The sequence below is a fragment of the Ranitomeya variabilis genome, chromosome 4, assembly GCF_051348905.1.
Source record: "Ranitomeya variabilis isolate aRanVar5 chromosome 4, aRanVar5.hap1, whole genome shotgun sequence".
NCBI classification, from domain to species: domain Eukaryota; kingdom Metazoa; phylum Chordata; class Amphibia; order Anura; family Dendrobatidae; genus Ranitomeya; species Ranitomeya variabilis.
Window position 1 is genome coordinate 711,967,037 of NC_135235.1, and position 21,188 is coordinate 711,988,224.

Genomic DNA, 21,188 nt, shown 5'->3' on the forward strand with positions numbered 1-21,188 from the left:
AGCGGTTAATGTGCGGGTGGTACCCGGGGTGGAGGAGAGGAGACTCTCCTCCAGGCCCTGGGAAGCATATTTGGGTGTAAAAAAAAAAAGAATTAAAATAAAAAATCATGCTATACTCACCTCTCAGCGCTGCCCGCGGCGTCCGGTCTCAGTTGCTGTGCGAACAGGACCTGTGGTGACGTCGCGGTCACATGACCGTGATGACGCCGCGGTTACATGACCGTGACGTCACGAAGGTCCTTGTCGGCACAGCCGCTTGCAGCGCCGAGGAGATCGCAACGTCAGAGGGTGAGTATAGCCAATTTTTATTATTTTTTACATTACTATTGATGCTGCATATTGCTGCATATGCAGCATCAATAGTACAGGAGTAATCCCGCAGCGGAAACCGCGGAACAAACCGCGATAAATCTGCAGGGATAACCGCAGCGGGTTTGCCCTGCAGATTTCTCAATTCCGCTGCGGGAGAACCCGCAGAGCACACCGCAAAGTGTGCACATAGCCTTAGGGATTCTGTCCTGGTGGACAGAGATCCCTGTGTCCAGGTGGGACACTACAGACAAGAGTCTGTGTGTGTGGAGGAGAGAGCCTCCACAGTGTGTTAAGGCTTCAGATAGAGCCTGAGTGCTGGACATTGCACAGCCTGTGTGCCCACAGGCCTGAGAAGAGCAGAGATCTTCTATGGACTCTTATGTTATGTTGGCCTGATGTACGGACTGTTTACCCGTTGTTTCTTGTTGCTATGTGGTTTATGGAGTGAATAAACCTACATGAACGCTAGAGAATGTGTCTCCTGTTTCCTCCAACGCACCTGAGCGAGTGAATCCTTACACAGATACATCAGGGGCTTGTCCTGCCCTACGCCTGAAATGAAAGGCTAAAATACAATGTGGAGACTTCATCAGAGCAATGTTTTATTTACATTCAGAACTGGTTTAAGAGGAACAAATGACCATTTCCCACAGAAATCTCAGACTTTTACTTATAGAAATACTGGATAAATATCATTTTACCATAAGATATAGAAACATTTCTAATTTTATAAAACTGCATTTATTTTGCATTGAATAACTTTATGCCTTTGCTTGTTTCATTTTATGCATTTCTAAAGTATTGTAAAACTGTAATATGCTGTTGGTGCATGCGGGCTGGACTGTTGGTTTGGTATGTGGCTCTGCCCCCCCAGGCCTTCCTCCGGTGTCTGAGGTTTCGGTGTCCCAGACCAGAGATCATAATACCGGCCTTGAATTGTGAAGGACACTGCAGCCGACCCTGAGAAACATCCAAGGTGGGAAAGCCCCATCATGTCGAAGAGTCTGCTAGATCCAGGCCTAGCAGACCAGTGCTGGTGGGTTCATGGATGCCAGAAGGGGGCTGGCCTAAAGGAAGGTCTCGTCTTTTCCTGGTGGGTCGGAGAGTTGTCCCGTCGGTTTTTTGGACAGAACATTTCCAAAACAACCAAAATTGAACAGCAGATCTCTTGGGAGGCAGACTTTAGTCCTCTGTTGCAGAAGCAAAGTACTCTTAAACTGATCGGTGCAGAGTAGGATGCACTAGAAAGTTAGCGTGCATGATTGTTCAGGGCACTGGTGGTGTGGACCGGCCACCAGAGAAGGCCTAGACCGAAGCCTGGATATTTTAAGAGCAGGGTCACAGGAGCCTCTGGAAAACATGGAGGCTGCATGAATAGGAAGGTTTCCTCAGGAGACGTCCATATTGCTCAGGGGCAAACTAGGACATATTTGTCCTGTCCTTTCCATTTTTTTTCTTTTTTTTTTTTTTAAAGTAGCCCCCTCACTGCCTGGTAGGATATACCTGTCCTGAAGATCACACATCATTCTTCGCAGACCGATGATGAAGATGGGCATGGAATAACCTGGACGCAGACCTTTCGGCGGCTGGCACATAACGGATTCGTCTTCCCTCCCTACTCTATCTGGCTCTGGGGGGGCGAGAGGGTAGGGGGATTCGTGGCATGGACCGTCCTCTGGGGAACCACAAACACTCTTGATGTGTTAGGGCCTTGCCTCGTAGACCACAGATGATACGGTAGTGACAATTATAGGTGGGAAATTAGAGTGACAATTCCACTATCGCCCTCAAAAGCCGTATCTGGGAAAAAAAAAAAATTAAAAGAAAAAGGAAAATCGTTAATAAAAAAACCCCCCCAAAACCTAAGTCAGAAACTGGGCTGGGCGGTCCAGACCCATGTCTGCCTCCTACTGACATTAAGCTAAAAAGGATTAGCTTCGTGCCAGTTGGTGGTGTAGCCTACTCTACAGGGAAATACCTAAATTTTTTTTTTTTGCATAGCATAAGCAGCATACACTCATACCCCCCACATCAACCAGATGGCCACACAGCATAACCTCGCTCCCCCAGTCAGAAACCTCCACCTCACATTAACCAGCGGACCCCACAGGATAAATCCAAAGCCCACCAGACATTCCCTCCCCCAAGCGTAAATCCAAATATGATGCCCCCTGACCCAACCATAAATCCCATCAGACACCCCCCCCCAATCGAACGCCACCCCAGCTTAAACTCTCATCGGAGGACATCCAACCCCCACAAACCCATCCCACGTCCAACCCCCACAAACCACCATCGGATGTCCAACCCCCACAAACCACCATCTGACGTCCAACCCCCATCGGATGTCCAACCCCCACAAACCCCCATCAGACGTGGACCCCTCACCCAGCACAAACCCCCAGATGCAGACCCCCCACCCAGCACAAACCCCCAGATGCAGACCTCCCACCCAGCACAAACCCCCATCGGACGTGGACCCCCCCCCCTCCTACCCAGCACACACCCCCTTCGGATGTCCACCTCCCACCCAGCTTAAACCCTCTTCAGCCCCCCAAACCCAACCCATAAGCAGGTTGCCCCCCAATAAAAGGTATCCCCCAGTAAGCAGCAGGTCACCCCCTAATAAAAGGGTTCTATCCATAATCAGCAGGTCGTCCCCAAATCCCACCACGGGATCCCCCCCAATAGCCAGCAGCAGGTCGCCTCCCCACATTCCACGACAAGCAGGTCGCACCCCACAAACAGGCCGCCCTCAAATCCCACTGCAGGGGTCCCCCACAATAGGCAGCAGCAGCGGAGCCCCCAAAATCCCACCGCAGGGGTCTCCCACAATAGCCAGCAGCAGCGGAGCCCCCCAAAATCCCACCGCAGGTCGCTCCCCACACAGACAAGTAGGTCGACCACCACAGGGCCTCCCCCCAATAGCGATCAGCAAGTAGCATTTTTTCACCCTGAAACCACTAACCTCCATGGCGTCCACAAGCTGTCATGCTGCCTTCATTTGCCGCCTTGGTAAAAAGAGAATACGCCCATGATGTGAACTCAGAACACGCCCCCTCACGATAGGACACGCCCCTGGAAATGACGTCACACCTGGAAGGAGCCCATACACTCTAGCATTTACCATTATTCTCTATGTGGAGGTCGGTGCTGGAGGCTCCATTATTCTCTACTAGACTGTGGCCCGATTCTAAAGCATCGGGTATTCTAGAATATGCATGTCCCCGTAGCATATGGACAATGATGATTCCAGAATTCGCGGCAGACTGTGCCCGTCGCTGATTGGTCAAGGCAACCTTTTATGTTACCAATTATATTATTCTCTATGTGGAGTGCGGGTGGAGGTCGGTGCTGGAGGCTCCATTATTCTCTATGTGGAGTGCGGCTCTGCGGGTGGAGGCCGGTGCTGGAGGCTCCATTATTCTCTATGTGGAGTGCTGCTCTGCGTGTGGAGGTCAGTGCTGGAGGCCCCATTATTCTTTGTGTGGTGTGTGGCTCTGTGGGTGGAGGGTCCACACCAGAACTGTAGCAGGTAAAGACCCCAATATCCACATGTGTCCCTTCTAATTGGAGGGGAAGCTATCATCTCTAATAATCCTCGGACAGTTCTGACAAACACGGAAAAGTGCCCCTTTATGGAGGTGACAAAGTCTGTTTAGTCACTTTAGCTCCATAGTATCAGCTCTAATCCAATGGTGAGAGAGCGATTTACCCTGAAGGGTCACAGATTGTGGGGTTGTTGTAAAATGTTATATTTAGGGGGTTTGTGTTGTCTCCTTATAAGAATCACAATGGTTTTGTTCCTTTTCGCTGATAGATACAAACGACCAAAATATGAAAGACGGGAACCAAGGAAACATGTATTACTCTCATAGTACGGGGCCTCCACACAGTATTGTCGGGAAACCTTCATATAGAGGCCGGTGGGGATGGAGTCAGTGATGAACTCTGGACAAATCTGTTTCTAGAGCCGTAGTAGAAGATGAAGATGTCGTCCTCACCATGAAGTCGTTATTTCTCCTGTCACGTGTAATGAATATCTCCTGCAGTATTGCTAATGCCGATTCCAGGGTCGGTAAATGAGACGAGAATTAGCGATATGGAAGATGAGTCTATGAGAATCGTTTTCCGCTGCCGACTCCGAGGGAGAAACTGCTTGTTGTCTGTGGCCTAAATATATAGGGTTTATTAGTAGATGGAAAGAAGAAAACTAAACACTGTAAAATAGCAAATATACCATTGCTGCTTGGGTCCCCGCCAGTCTCTGATTGGCTGTAAGAATCATAACTTCGTTAGGACTGAGCAGAAAATACAGTCACCAAAGCAGTGAGTAACATAGGCAGTGATTGGGAGCATGGAGGAGATGTCTTAGTCAGCAATTCAACTTGCGTTCCAGTCCATACAAGACTAGAGAGTACAACATCTACAAGTTTTATCTTTTTATGTGTTTCCCCTTATTATCGCCAGGATTTTTATGATGTTACATCGGCTCATCTTTTTTTCATTCAGGTCTCTACAATATCCGATCCTCTGTGAAGATCTACTATAGAAGAGAATTTTCCTGATTTACCCATCAAAGATGGATATGGACAGAGACAAGATGGCGGAGAGGATATTACACCTCACCCTAGAGATCCTCTTCCGGCTTACTGGAGAGGTGAGAGATTCTGATGACGTCACATTACATCATTCTTATCTATGGGAATAACAGATGGACAGAACTGGAGAGGTGAGGACTCTGGAAATGTCTGTAGTGAGATTTATTAATGTGTCTCTCCATAACCAGGATTACACAGTAGTGAAGAAGACCTCTAGTGAGCGCTGTCAGGACCCTGTGTCTGAGGGACGGGGAAGACCCCTAAGCCCAATCACGGGACCTCAACCTCACCCCCTGATACATGAGAACATCAATGACCAGAAGATCCTAGAACTCACCTACAAGATGATTGAGCTGCTGACTGGAGAGGTGATACTGCTGGGAATGCTGGGACATTATACAGTAACGCTATGAAGGGATCGGGGGGATGACGGTGTCATTGTGTGTGTCAGGTTCCTATAAGGTGTCAGGATGTCTCCGTCTATTTCTCAATGGAGGAGTGGGAGTATTTAGAAGGACACAAAGATCTGTACAAGGACATCATGATTGAGGTTCCCCAGCCCCTAAAATCACCAGGTAATGGACTGGACTAAATACAGACGGCCTATAATTATCTGTATGTAAAGAATAAATTCAGTCCCTGTATGTGTTTCTTCCAGATCTATCCAGTAGGAAGACAACACCAGAGAGATGTCCCCATCCTCTTCTTCCACAGGACTGTAAACAAGAAGATCCCAATGTTCCTCGGGATCATCAGGTAGATAGAGAGGTGTCATGAGATCTCCCCTATGATGTGTAGACAACTGTGAATGTTTTGTGCTCAGTTTTGTTTTATCCACCACTATTGTGTTGTTTTTTTTTTCATTATCGCTGATCGCACCCACTGAGAGAAGGGATCCGTCCCCAGTAACAGGAAACCTACAGATGAAAAGGGGCTCACCTCCTCAGTTGGTTTCTTGTTCCTGCGGGAACCTGCACAGGAAAGGTTACCTGGGCCTGTGCCTGCCACCTGTGAGGTGTCTGGGGAACGGCAGGGGCTGCGGCACCTGAAGCAGCGTCTGGAGATCCCTGCCTGTCAGTCTTCACCCTCGTCTGATGGTGGATGATGTGAGGCCAGGATCCGGAAGAGGCTGTCCTGGCTCACGCGGTGCAGTAGGACCAGACCGGCACTCATCTTGTGGAGCGGGATGCGTGCATCGGCTGCCCTTCTCTTCCATCGGGCAGTGCTTTCGGATTTAGGCCCATGCATGCGCACTGCCCATTCAACATTACTGAACTGAAATTGCTTGGGTTCACTTCCAGGGGTCCGGGGAGGCTTGTTCCGGAGATGGACGGGCTGTAAGTATAAGATCCGGCGGCCTCCTGCTGCCAATGTGTCCCAAAGATGTCCTCTCCAGGAGAATCTGAGGTGCACCCACAGGTGGTGGAAGTGCAGCCGGACAGCAATCCCAATAACAGCAGTGGGCGCTCCCAAGAGGGCAACTCCACTAACAAGAGTGTACGGAGTAAGCTGTACCATCTAGAACTCGTGCTGTGCCTCCGCTTCCAGAACCGGTACCACATGACAGCTTCACTGGGTGAGTGTTACATGACTCTGCCTCAGGGTGGATTGATTTAAATCACGCCGATTTAAATCATGATTTAAATCACGATTTAAATCAAAAGATTTTTTTCTATTTAAATCGGATCGATTTAAATCATGATTTTAATCATGATTTAAATCACTGATTTAAATCAAAAGGTTTTTTTTTAATATAAATCACGATTAAAATGAGAAGTGAGAGCAGTGCGCATGTGCGCCCATAGTTACACAGACGAAACTAGGGGCAACGATCTAACGCCAGGGTGAGGGGGGGACCCCAAAGTAAGTAAAAATCTTTTTTGTTTTACTATATGGCAATAGGTAGGTGTTTAAAAGCAGCATGTCTTAATTGTATAAACTATTAATAGCCTCCACATTTTGTTCATACTGCCCCTTTAATTCCACACTTCTAGCTTGGTTTCACTTTTGGTTTAGTTTCTTTTTCCATTCAGTTGACATGCCCAAACTTGTTGGATAGTCAGCATCCTACAGAAACCTCTGGAAGAGCATGGCATTGTGAATGTTACACATATACAGCCTTTATTCTACTGAGTTAAACAACTCAGCTTTATCTCATGATGGAAGAACCTTTGGATGGTAAAATATTTTCCTCAAAAAGCAGTTTATTGAAAAAAATCCGATTTAAATAAAAAAATCCGATTTAAATAAAAAAAATCTGATTTTTTTAAAAAAAACATTGATTTTTATCCACCCTGCTCTGCCTACTGAGCTGACTCACCTTCTTTCTGTGTACCTCCCTATCAGGCTAAGAAAACTAAAAAAGCCAAGCACAAAGAATGTGCCTTGTGCTCACAACCCCTTCCTGACCTCTATCTTAAAAGACTGTGTCAGAGTTGTATCAGCCAGACTTTAGAGGAGGAGTCCTCAGTTAGATCCGCTGATATATGATTAATAAGAGAGGAACTTCAGTCCTTAGGATGTTTAAACAGGCATAAGAAACATAAGTCTAAAGCAAGGAGTGTTACCCCTGTCTCCAGTTCTGCTTCCAGTAGTTACCAGGCTGGATTCTCTGGTGCTTCTGATTCATTGTCATCTGGTGAAGAAGGGCTATCTTTTTTTTCCCATAGAGAGTATGGATAACCTGGTGAAATCAGTTAGAAATAGTTAGAAATACCATGGGGCTTTTAGAGGTGAAAGAGGTTAGATCTACAAAGGAAATTATGTTTGCAGGTCTCTCGCAGAAAAAGACGAGCTTTCCCGGTTATTGGTGTGGTGAAGGATTTGGTCAGGATGGAATGGAGCAAGCAGGGACAGCGCGAGGGTTCCTCCCTTCATCTTCCAGGAGGAGGTATCCCTTTGTCCCTTTGAGGAAGATGACCGGACAGCTTGGTCCAAGGTGGACTCCGCAGTGGCCTCGACTTCTAGACATTTTGTCCTGCCTGTAGAAGATTTTGTGGTCCTATCTGACCCTCTAGACAAGTGTTTCTCAACTCCAATCCTCAAGACCCACCAACAGGTCATGTTTTCAGGATTTCCTTAGTATTGCCCAGTTGATGGAATTAATGCTTGAGCAGGTAATGAAATTATCACCTGCGCAATACTAAGTAAATCCTGAAAACATGACCTGTTGGTGGGTCTTGAGGACTGGAGTTGAGAAACATTGCTCTAGACTGCAAAGCAGAGACATTACTTAAAAGATCATGGGAGTCCTGCACCAGAGCCTTTAGACCGGCTATATCCAGAACATGTACAAAAATTGTACATGTTCTGGATAAAATTGTACAAAGTCTAAATTGTGCTCAATTCCATGCCAAGGTGAGTTCCTGTTTGGCAGTGTGCTCGATTAGATCCTCACCAAGGCGGGAAAGAGAAAGAAGGGGTTCCCTAAACAGTCTGTTCCGTCCTACAGGAGGGCCTTCAGAAAGTGACCATTCGGTAGAAGGTGGCCTTATGAAAACGCTGGGAGACAAAGGAGACCAAACAAAAAGGTGCCCATTTTAGCGGATCCTCTCCCAGGAAGAGTAATAAATTCCATTGACCCTGACCTCCTGTGGGCGGCAGGTTAAAAATGTTTTGCCACAGATGGCGGGAGATCACTTCTAATCCCTGGACCCTGAGCTTAGTAACATCGGGGTTGAAACTAGAGTTTTGTCGAATCCCCTCAGATTCCTTTGTCATCACCTCTCTTAGATCCCCGGCACGTCCAGGATAGTTACTACGAATGCTAGCCCTGATGGATGGGGAGCTCATATGGACGATGACCTGGCCCAGGGGCAGAGGTCCATAGAGGAGGCTCTTGACTCCTCAAATCTAAAGGAATTAAAGGCAGTCAGTCATGCTTTACATCGCTTTCTCCCACAGCTGCGGGGGACGCATGTGAGAGTTTTGTCGGACAATACCATGTCAGTTTCATTCGTATACGTAAATTGGCAAGGCGGAACTTGATCAAAATTGCTGATGTCTACTGTGGTGGATGTTCTCGATCTGGCCGAAGCCCATCTCTTGTCCCTCTCAGCCCTTCACATCAGGGGAGTGGAAAATCTTAAAGCGGCTTCCTCAGTCGTCATACGTTATATCAGAGAGAATGGGGTCTCAGTCACCAAGTATTCAGGAATTTAGTGGACTTGTGGGGACTTCCGAAAATAGACTTGTTTGCTACCAGGGACAACAGAAAGGTCCAAAGATTTGCCTCCCTGGACAGAGCAGATCAGCCGGAGTTGGTCGACTCCCTCCAGTTCCCTTGTCGCTTCAGTCTGGCCTATGTGTTTCCTCCAATGATGGTGCTTCCACAAGTCATCAGGCAGATCAGGGACGAGAGAGAAAGGGTAATTCTCTTCGCTCCTTTCTGGCCCAAGAGACCTTGGTTTTCATGGCTCAGAGCCATGTCCATATCTGACCCCTGGATCTTCCCATCAGATCCGGGCCTGCTCTCTTGCAGTCCATTCTGTCATCCTTGGGTGAGAGGTCTCCACTTGACGGCGTGGAACTTGAGGCAGTTGTTGAAATTAAGGGGGTTTTCTGACAACCTGATTAGTACCAGTCTGCAGAGTAGGAAAGAATCCACGACCAAGATATACAGTAGAGTGTGGAGGAAGTTCCTTAATTTTCATACTGGGCCTTTCTCTAGTGAGGTTCCAGTTGCTGCAATTTTCGAGGGTTGGGAGCTGGGTTTTTCAGTTAACACATTAAAGGATCAGATATCAGCTTTTGGGAGCCCTATCTAGTCGTAATATTGCAGGAGATAGATGGGTTGCACGGTTTATTTCAGCGTGTGAGCGTAGCGACTCTGTACACATTGCTCGCTTGCCTCCCTAGGACCTGAATCTGGTCCTTGATGCCCTGATAGGTCCGTCTTCTGTCTTGTCGCATTAAAGTACATATCATTAAAGTACATATTAAATATCCCTGAAGGCAGAGTACGGCTCTGTTTGTGTCTTTTCAGAGCCACAGGAAAGGGTTTGGAGTCACAAGGAGCACTTTATCACGTTGGATCACAGATACAATCTGTCTGGCTTACTCAGCAAAGGGTGAAGGTCCTCCGGATGGAATAAGGGCACATTCGGCACGGGCTATGGCATTCTCCTGGGCTAAGAAGGCGGACATCTCGATTGATCTGATATGTAATGCTGCAACATGGTCTTCACCATCTATCTTTTACAGCCACTATAGACTCAATTTGTCATCTGACTTTGTTTTCGGGAGACCTGTCCTCAATACAGTGGTCCCTCCCAGATGATGGTTCTCTGTAAGTCTCTCAGTGGGTGCTGTCATGGCGAGAATAAAAAAGGATTACTTACCGGTAATTGTATTTTATGGAGTCCACGACAGAACCCACTTCCCTCCCTTAGTAGCACATAATAGAGATGTGTATGTATTTCACTCCGGGTGATGGTAGTATACGTTGAAGTATATGTTTATACATATTGAGTAGTTTTTATGAAGATGTTCTAATGTTTTCTTGGCGGTTCCTCTTGTACTCTGTAATCCAACTGAGGAGGGGAGGGGGACCACCCCTTTTTATCTGTAGGCTTCTTGTTCCTGGGGGTGGATCCCCTCTCTCAGTGGGTGCTATCGTGGACTCCATAAAATACAATTACTGGTAAGTAATCCGGTTTATCCAGTTTGTAATAAGAACGGTGGAGATGGCAGGATTAGAGCTGATCATAGATGTGACTTCTCCATCTGTCTGTGACTTTTACAATATTTGTTTCAGTGTGAAGATCTGACCCGTATTAATACTACAGAGACGTATGTGAGGGGTGATGACGAGTGGTGTAAAGAGGAGATTCCTACATATGACTACCCAGGTGAGTAGTAACCACTAAATGCAGAGAAGTCACAGATTCTTCTCAGCCACTGTCTGTGGCTGCTTTATCGGTGGTGTAGTCTGGCTGGATCACAATCGTGTGATCACCATTTTGCCTCGAGACCACAACATTCTCCTCCACCCAAAACTGTTCAAATGACTTTGGACTTTAAAAGCCCTTTTCTATAGAATATATAGCCTGGAGGGCCAACCTACACCCTGAAATTAGGAGACGATGGTCATAACCTGCCCAGATCTGTAAACTCAAATGACAGTGTACGTAGAATGTGCTGACAAGTTAGAAAATCACTTGAAGAAAAATACTATGATGGGCCTGTAAGAGAAATTGGAGGGTAATGATGCTGTTGGCTTCCTATAACCTGTTATCTTATTGGATGAATCTACCTTCTTCCCCTTCTGTGCTGCTGAATGTGCTCATATGGTCCCCACAAGACCAGGTCCAGTCTTTCTGGACAAACTTTGCTTTTATGATCGACAACATTAAATGTGCAGTGAGGGCCTAGTGTGAATTTCTGTACTGTAAGGGTATGTGTCCACGTTCAGGATTGCATCAGGATTTGGTCAGGATTTTACATCAGTATTTGTAAGCCAAAACCAGGAGTGGAACACTTAGAGGAAAAGTATAACAGAAACATATGCACCACTTCTGCATTTATCACCCACTCCTGGTTTTGGCTTACAAATACTGATGGAAAATCCTGACCAAATCCTGATGCAATCCTGAACGTGGACACATACCCTAACAGTTTCCCTTTTATACTGAATTATCAATTTTACCTCTCGCCACGACAGCACCCACTTGAGAGAGGGACCCGCCCATAGGAACAGGAAACCCACAGAGATAAAAAGGGCTGTCCCCCTCTCCTCCTCAGTTGGTTTCCTGTTCCTATCAGAAATCCCTGGATTCCTACAGATGGAGGTGGTTGGAGCACCTCCAGATTACCTGAGCCTGTGCACCCGCCTGTGTGGTCCTCTCGATGACAGCAGGGGCTGCGGCATCAGTAGTAGCGGCGGGGGAGCCACTGCATGCAGCCTCCCCCCTCGTCTGTTCACCATTCGGCAGGTTCCGGACAACAAAGCCCGGCCTATGGAGGAGGCATGTGTGTGGGGCCGATCTTCCAGTTACCAGCGGTGGAGTGCAGTGCTAGAAGGCGGCGGAGGCTGCATCGTGCGGGTAAGTCCATGCTGCTTCATTGAACCGGAAGTGGTCGGAGCACTTCCGGTTCGCGGCGGGCGGCGCGCTGCAGATGACCGCGCAATTCAAATGGCTGTCCCCGGCGCATGATGAGCATCCACCAGTGGTGGAGCAAGATAGCGCTGTCAAAATCAGCACTAAGGGCTCAAAATCATCGGCAAAAAGGAGTTGTCGTTCCATGGAAGGATCTGACACTCACATGAGAAGTAAAACGAGGAGTAGAGATGCAGATCTACTCAGACCCCACACAGTGTCTCCACCTCCAAAACCGGTATGATGATGATGAAGATGATAGCTTCACTGGGTGAGTGTTTATGATCCTCTACCTATAAGCTGATCCCTTCCTTCTCTGCCTCTCCCCTTAGGCTAAGAAGACCAATAAATCTAAGTATAAGGAGTGTGCCCTGTGTATGCAACCCGTGCCCGACACGTATCTTAAAAGGTTGTGTCAAAGCTGTATAGATCAGACCTTACAGGATGAGGCGGCTGTTACGACCACAAATATCAGAGCCATAAAAAGGCAGGTGATCCAGTATCTGGGATCAAAATCCCTAAAGAAACATGGAAGTAAGCGCCTTTCTCCCGTTTCCAGTTCAGAGTCTGAAGAGGGCTTAATCTGATCCTTCAATACCTCAGGATCATCTCCCAGCTCTTCTGAGGATGAAGGCGGAGCATGTTTTCCAGTCGACAGTATAGACAACCTTATAAAATCCGTTAGGAACACTATGGGGTGTCCAGATACTAAGGAGGTCAGGTCGGTTCAGGACATCATGTTTGCAGGACTAGGCCAGAAAAAACTGCGTGCCTTTCCAGTCATTTCCGCATTTGACCTTGTCAAAAAAGAATGGTACAAACAGGGCAAAGGGTTTCTCCCATCATCTTCCAGAAGGCGTTACCCTTTTAGTGATGAGGAATTAGCAGTGTGGTCTAAAGTCCCTAAGGTAGATGCAGCGGTAGCATCCACCTCAAAGCAATCTTCCCTTCCGGTAGAAGATGCAGGAATCTTACTAGATCCACTAGATCGTAAGACTGCAGCTCTCCTTAAAAGATCTTGGGAGACGAACACGGGAGCCTTTAAACCGGCCATATCAGGCACATGCACAGCTAGGTCACTATTAGTTGGATAGACCAGCTGGAGCAACAGGTAAAAGGCAAGATCACAAGAGAAAAAATTCTCCAGACAGTTCCACTGATCAGAAGTGCTGCGGCATTTTTAGCGGACGCTTCAGCGGATTCTCTCCGTCTGGCAGCGAGATCAGCAGGCCTGGTCAACGCGGTTCGTCGAGCCCTCTGGCTGAAAGGATGGAAGGGGGATGCACAGTCAAAATCCAGACTATGTACAATCACGTGCCTGGGTGAGTTCCTGTTTGCAAAGGTTCTTGACGACCTACTCAATAAAGCAGGAGAAAGAAGGAAGGGATTTCCTAAACAGTTTCTTCCTTCTTATAGGAGAGCGTTAATAGAGTAGTCACAAACATTTTACATGTACGAATATATAATCAATATTCTATCAGAAGAAAATTTACTGTGAATGTCACCTGCATGCATGTCAGGACTATAATCAGGAAAAGTGTTTTTTGTGATGTTTATATATGGAGTTTTGGCACAGTTAAATGCTCCCATAAAATGTATAAGTTTATTTAGAAACCAATAAAACATATATCAAAACAGAGGACAGATTAATGGATAACAATGAGGGAAGTGAAGCGCTATGTGGTGGTATAAGTTGCCCAAGGACTACAAGGCTCCATCACTGCACAACCATACCAATGATTATAATTAATAAATAAACGACCCATGGCCATATCAAGTAGAAAGGATCAATATCCCTATGTATGGAAGCATAATAGCAATACACCGGGGTCCGGGGTGGACTCTAGGCTTCCCGCTGTAACACATACCAGGTATTATTGTTGCATATTTAGATGCATGTGGCCATGATTTGTGTATTGCTATTATGCTTCCATACATAGGGATATTGATCCTTTCTACTTGATATGGCCATGGGTCGTTTATTTATTACCGTATATACTGGAGTATAAGCCGAGATTTTCAGCACACTTTTTTGGGCTGAAAGTCCCCCTCTCGGCTTATACTCGAGTCATACCCAGAGGTCGGCAGGGGAGGGGGAGCGGGGGCTGTCTAAAAATACTCACCTAGTCCAGGCGCGGTCCCTGGCTTCCCCGGCGCTGGCAGCAGCAGCTTCAGCTTCTTCCTGTACTGAGCTGTCACATGGTACCGCTCATTACAGTAAATGAATATGCGGCTCCACCTCCCATGGGGGTGGAGCCGCATATTCATGACTAATGGGCGGTAACGGTGACCGCTCAGTACAGTTAGAAGCTGCAGCGCCGGGGAAGCAGGGACTGCACAGCGCCAGGACCAGGTGAGTATACGGGGAGGGGAGCGCAGCGCTGTGCGATAGTCACCTTTCCTCGTTCCGGGCGCCGCTCTGTCTTCAGCAGTGACTCTCAGGTCCGAGGGCGCGGTGATGTAGTTAGTGTGCGCCCTCTGCTGAACGTCGGTGCTGAACATGGAGTGGCGCCGGAACGAGGTGCGGGTGACTATTGAAAGTGCCAGGGTCCTGAGCGACGGAGAGAGGTGAGCATGTGATTTTTTTTTTTTTTTTTTATCGCAGCAAATGGGGCAAATATCTGTATGGGCATCTATGGGGCCATAATGTTTGTGCAGCACTATATGGGGCCATAATGTTTGTGCAGCACTATATGGGGCCATAACGTTTGTGCAGCACTATATGGGGCCATAACGTTTGTGCAGCACTATACGGGGCCATAACGTTTCTGCAGCACTATATGGGGCCATAACGTTTGTGCAGCACTATATGGGGCCATAATGTTTGTGCAGCACTATATGGGGGCCATAACATTTGTGCAGCACTATATGGGGGCCATAACGTTTGTGCAGCACTATATGAGGCAAGTGTCTGTATGGGGCCATAATTAACGTTTGTAGGGCACTACAGTATATGGGGCAAGTGTCTGTATGGAGCATCTTATAGGGCCATAATCAAGGTTTTTGCAGCACTATATGGGGCAAATATCTTTATAGAGCATCTTATGGGGCCATAATCAGCATTTGTGCAGCATTATATTGGGCAAATGTGTCTATGGAGGATCTTATGGGGCCTTTATTAACCTTTATGCAGGATTATATGGGGCATATTTTAATATGGAACATCTTATGGGGCCATCATAAACTGCATGGAACATTATATGGGGCTCCTGATTCAATATGAATATTCAAAAACACTTAACCTACTGATGTCTCAATTAATTTTACTTTTATTGGTATCTATTTTTACTTTTGACATTTACCCTAGGCTTATACTCGAGTCATTAAGTTTTCCCAGTTTTTTGTGGCAAAATTAGGGGGGTAGGCTTATACTTGGGTCGGCTTATACTCGAGTATATAAGGTAATTATAATCATTGGTATGGTTGTGCAGGGATGGGGCCTTGTAGTCCTTGGGCAACTTGTACCACCACATAGTGCTTCATTTCCCCTCATTGTTGTCCATTAATCTGTCCTCTGTTTTGATATGTTTTATTGGTTTCTAAATAAACTTATACATTTTATGGGAGCATTTAACTGCGTTTTTGTGATGTTTATTTATAGGAGAGCGCTTAGAAGACGGCCATTTAACAGGAAAAGGCCGTATGAGCCACAAAGGGATCGCTGGGAAACAAAGGAAACAAAACAGAAAGGTGCCTTATTTAGTTATCCCGAAACATCCAGACGTGGTAGATACCATCAGTAATGAAATCCCAGTGGGTGGAAGACTGAAATATTTTCACCACAAATGGGAATGCATAACTTCAAACCAGTGGATCCTTCGTCTAGTAAAATCCGGACTAAAATTAGAATTTTCCCAACTACCAAGGGATAATTTTATTGTAACATCACTGAGAGCACCGGAACAGCAAGAAGCGCTTCAGTCAGAAATTCTGAGTCTTTTGGCTAAGAATGTTCTTATAGAAGTACCAAAGCATCAGGAAGGGAGAGGATTTTATTCCTCTTTGTTTCTGGTTCCTAAACCGGATGGTTCTTTTCGTACTATAATTAACCTAAAAAGATTAAATTCCTTTTTGCATGACCACACCTTCAAGATGGAGTCAATAAGGTCCACTGTTACATTTTTGTTTCCTAGATGTTTCATGACTGGTCTAGATTTGAAGGATGCGTACTACCATCTTCCCATCTATGCAGAACATCAACAATACCTCAGAGTGGCGGTCAACCTACAGGGCCGGATCCGTCACTTCCAATTTACGGCTATGCTATTCGGCCTTTCCATGGCTCCTCGGGTTTTCACAAAAGTCATGCTCGTGGTGATGGCTTATCTGTGTCATCAGGATACGTTAATCGTACCTTACCTAGATGACTTTTTAATAATTGCAAATTCAGCCTCGCAATGTAAAGAACGTTTGGCTAATACCATTTCATCTTTGCAGGCTTTAGGTTGAATTGTGAACTTCAAAAAATCCAGGCTTCAACCAGAAACACTTCAGTCCTTCCTAGGACTAATCTTGGACTCTGTAAGTCAAAAATGTTTCTTACCAGAATCCAAAAAATTAACCATAATTTCAAAAGTTACTATGGCAAGGTCTAATCCTCAAATGTCCCTAAGAGATGCCATGTCTCTTTTAGGCTTACTCTTCTCCTGCATCCCTGCGGTTCAATGGGCCCAATATCATACTAGGGCCTTGCAACATGAGATTCTGTATGCACAATCACACTGTCAGGGTCCTTTAAATACAAAAATTACCCTATCAAAAGACATGATTAATTCACTGCATTGGTGGTTAGATAAAAATCATTTGTCCAGAGGTGTCTCATGGACAATAATCCCCTCTAAAATAGTCACCACTGACGCAGGCCCAGAGGTGTGGGGAGCCCATTTCAGTAAAAATATAGCTCAAGGTTGCTGGAATACGGTAGAGATTCAGCAGTCCTCCAACTGGAAGGAACTAAAAGCGGTTAATTATGCCTTAAATGCTTTCCTTCCTCAGCTCCAAGGATCCCATATGAGAATCCTATCAGACAACACAACATCCGTCGCATATTTAAATCGTCAAGGCGGAACGCGATCAGGAAGTCTAATGTCTTCAGCGGCAAACATTTTCAACCTAGCAGAACCCAATTTTCTGTCACTCACGGCTCTCCATATTAGAGGAGTAGAAAATTAAAATGCCGACTTCCTAAGCCGCCATGCACTCCGCCAAGGAGAATGGACTCTCAATCCTCAAATATTCAGGAGCATAGTGAAGATATGGGGTCTTCCACAAATAGACCTGTTCGCCACCAGAAAAAACAGCCAAGTGCAGATGTTCGCCTCCTTAAATGTAGTAGATCATCCAGACATAATAGACTCGCTCCAGTACCCGTGGAACTACGACCTAGCCTATGCCTTTCCTCCAATGATGCTGATTCCGTTGGTCATCAAGAAGATAAGGGAAGAAAAGGCCAGGATCATTCTGATAGCAACATTGTGGCCAAAAAGGCTGTGGTTCTCTTGTCTTCGAGCGATGTCAGTTTGCGATACCTGGATTCTGCCAGTGATCCCAGACCTACTGTCTCAGGGTCCATTTTACCATCCACAAGTGAAAGGTCTTCACCTAACGGCGTGGAACTTGAGAGGCAAATACTGACATTAAGAGGGTTTTCTCAAGAACTAATTAACACCTTAATGTTAAGCAGGAAGAAATCTACAACTTTAATATACAGTAGAGTATGGAAAAAGTTCCTGACTTTCTATACAAAACCCTTCTCTAGCAAGGTTCCTATTAAAGCCATCCTAGAGTTCCTACAAAAAGGCCATGCATTGGGTTTGTCAGTCAATACGTTAAGGGTTCAGGTGTCCGCTTTAGGAGCCCTCTATAGTGCTAACATAGCGGGGGACAGGTGGATAGCAAGATTCATTAGAGCATGCAAAAGATGTACCATATTACATATCCCACGTTTACCTCCCTGGGACTTGAATCTAGTTCTTGATGCTTTAAGTGAACCCCCTTTTGAGCCCTTACATTCTATTCCTCTAAAAAATCTCACGTCTAAGGTAGCCTTATTGATAGCCTTGATCTCGGCCAGAAGAGTAGGGGACATCCAAGCTCTCTCCATAGACCCTTCTTTCTTAATGATATACCAGGACAGGGTGGTTCTCAAGCCTGATCCATCATATCTTCCCAAAATAGCATCCTATTACCATAGATCTCAAGAGATCGTGTTGCCTTCCTTTTATGACAATCCATCAAATTCAGAGGAAGAGAAGCTACATATGTTGGATGTGAAAAGAGCAGTCTGAAATTACAAAGAGAGAACCCAGTCCTGCAGACAGGGTAGGGCTCTGTTTGGATGTTTTCAGGGTCACAGAAAAGGCCACAGGGTTACGAAGGCTACCTTGTCCTGCTGGATCAGAGATGCCATCTGTCTGGCCTACTTATCAAAAAGCAAAAATCCTTCAGAAGGAGTGAAAGCACATTCGGCCCAGGCTGTATCATCCTCGTGGGCAGAGAATAAAGACATCTCCATCGAGCTCATATGTAAGGCCACAACCTGGTTGTCACCCTTGACCTTTTATAAGCATTATAGACTTGATCTATCTTCTACATCTGACTTGGCATTCGGGAGAGCTGTCCTCAGCACGGTGATCCCACCCAGGTGAAGGTTCTCTGTAAATCTCTCAAGTGGGTGCTGTCGTGGCGAAGGGTAAAAAGCCAGATTACTTACAGGTAATGCCCTTTTAATGAGCCACGACAGCACCCTGTCACTTCCCACCCTTGTTGCTATGTATGGTTACATATACGGTATATTTTGTTCATGGGTGAATATAAATAAGATAAAACGTACAAAAGTTTACGGATATATATTAATTTAACAACGGCGGTTCCTCTCGTACTCTGAAAAACAATTGAGGAGGAGAGGGGGACCCTTTTTATCTCTGTAGGTTTTCTGTTCCTATGGGCGGGTCCCTCTCTCAAGTGGGTGCTTTCATGGTTCATTAAAAGGGCATTACCGGTAAGTAATCCGGCTTTTCTTTTAAAACCAAATAACTTCAAGGAGAATTGTGATAAACTACATAAAAAACATTACACCTGTGCCATGATATATCTCTAAGCTGTGTGGCTCTGATGGCTGTAATATACAGTACAGACTAAAAGTTTGGACACACCTTCTCATTTAAAGATTTTTCTGTATTTTCATGACTATGAAAATTGTACATTCACACTAAAGGCATCAAAACTATGAATTAACACGTGGCATTATATACTTAATTTCAGTTGTTTCACACTTTTTTGTTATGTCTTATATTCTAGGTTATTCAAAGTAGCCACCTTTTGCTTTGATGACTGCTTTGCACACTCTTGGCATTCTCTTGATGAGCTTCAAGAGGTAGTCACCGGAAATGGTTTTCACTTCACAGGTGTGCCCTGTCAGGTTTAATAAGTGGGATTTCTTGCCTTGGTTGGGACCATCAGTTGTGTTGTGCAGAAGTCTGGTGGATACACAGCTGACAGTCCTACTGAATAGACTGTTCGAATTTGTATTATGGCAAGAAAAAAGCAGCTAAGTAAAGAAAAACGAGTGGCTATCATTACTTTAAGAAATGAAGGTCAGTTAGTCAGAAAAATTGGGAAAACTTTGAAAGTGTCCCCAAGTGCAGTGGGAAAAACCATCAAGCGCTACAAAGAAACTGGCTCACATAAGGACTGCCCCAGGAAAGGAAGACCAAGAGTCACCTCTGCTTCTGAGGATAAGTTTATCCAAGTCACCAGCCTCAGAAATCGCAGGTTAACAGCAGCTCAGATTAGAGACCAGGTCAATGCCACACAGAGTTCCAGCAGCAGACACATCTCTACAACAACTGTTAAGAGGAGACTTTGTGCAGCAGGCCTTCATGGTAAAATAGCTGCTAGGAAACCACTGCTAAGGACAGGCAACAAGCAGACGAGACTTGTTTGGGCAAAAGAACACAAGGAATGGACATTAGACCAGTGGAAATCTGTGCTTTGGTCTGATGAGTCCAAATTTGAGATCTTTGGTTCCATCCACCGTGTCTTTGTGCGACGCAGAAAAGGTGAACGGATGGACTCTACATGCCTGGTTCCCACCGTGAAGCATGGAGGAGGGGGTGTGATGGTGTGGGAGTGCTTTGCTGGTGACACTATTGGGGATTTATTCAAAATTGAAGGCATACTGAACCAGCATGGCTACCACAGCATCTTGCAGCGGCATGCTATTCCATCCAGTTTACGTTTAGTTGGACCATCGTTTATTTTTCAACAGGACAATGACCCCAAACACCTCCAGGCTGTGTAAGGGCTAATTGACCAAGCAGGAGAGTGATGGGGTGCTACGCCAGATGACCTGGCCTCCATAGTCACCAGACCTGAACCCAATTGATGGTTCGGGGTGAGCTGGATCGCAGAGTGAAGGCAAAAGGGCCAACAAGTGCTAAGCATCTCTGGGAACTCCTTCAAGATTGTTGGAAGACCATTCCCGGTGACTACCTCTTGAAGCTCATCAAGAGAATGCCAAGAGTGTGCAAAGCAGTCATCACAGCAAAAGGTGGCTACTTTGAAAAACCTAGAATATAAGACATATTTTCAGTAGTTTCACACTTTTTTGTTAAGTATATAATTCCACATGTGTTTATTTATAGTTTTGATGCCTTCAGTGTGAATGTACAATTTTCATAGTCATGAAAATACAGAAAAATCTTTAAATGAGAAGGTGTGTCAAAACTTTGGGTCTGTACTGTACATTTATTCACCCCTGCAGGAGATGTGTTGGCATGGCTCGAGCCCTGGTTTCATGGATTCACTCCACATCATAAATTACCGTATATACTTGAATATAAGCCGAGATTTTCAGCCCATTTTTGGGGGCTGAAAGTCCCCCTCTCGGCTTATACTCGAGTCATACCCAGGGGTCGGCAGGGAGAGGGAGCGGTGGCGTCTAATTATACTCCCCTGCTCCTGGTGCGGTCCCTGCAGGTCCCTGGCGCCCCAGCTTCTTCCTGTAATGAGTGGTCACATGGTACCGCTCATTACAGTAATGAATATGCTGCTCTACCTCCCATAGGGGTGGAGCCGCATATTCATTACTGTAATGAGCGGTAACGGTGACCGTTCAGTACAGGAAGAAGCTGCGGCGCCGGGGAAACAGGGACTTAACAGCGCCAGGAGCAGGTGA

The 21,188-nt window shown here is 46.0% G+C and overlaps 1 protein-coding gene and 1 long non-coding RNA gene across 5 annotated transcripts in view; one reads left to right on the forward strand and one right to left on the reverse strand.

The window, feature by feature from the left end:
- LOC143766548 (uncharacterized) overlaps positions 1-21,188 on the forward strand; it is a 43,977-nt gene that overhangs the window by 13,167 nt on the left and 9,622 nt on the right. For 2 of the 4 annotated variants that reach the window (XM_077254317.1, XM_077254316.1), the window contains exons 2-6: positions 4,825-4,972; positions 5,102-5,281; positions 5,365-5,488; positions 5,572-5,669; positions 10,669-10,762. In XM_077254317.1, coding sequence (XP_077110432.1) covers positions 4,895-4,972; positions 5,102-5,281; positions 5,365-5,488; positions 5,572-5,669; positions 10,669-10,762 — 574 coding nt within the window. In that variant the 5' untranslated portion in view covers positions 4,825-4,894. Of the gene's footprint in view, positions 1-3,648; positions 3,848-4,824; positions 4,973-5,101; positions 5,282-5,364; positions 5,489-5,571; positions 5,670-10,668; positions 10,763-21,188 lie in introns of those variants that run through there. The other 2 variants (XM_077254319.1, XM_077254318.1) reach the window with 2 other exon arrangements.
- LOC143769318 (uncharacterized) lies at positions 891-2,326 on the reverse strand. Its single transcript, XR_013214345.1, has 2 exons — positions 1,816-2,326; positions 891-1,662 (listed from the first exon to the last, which is right to left on the reverse strand). It is a non-coding gene; the product is annotated as an uncharacterized LOC143769318 (long non-coding RNA).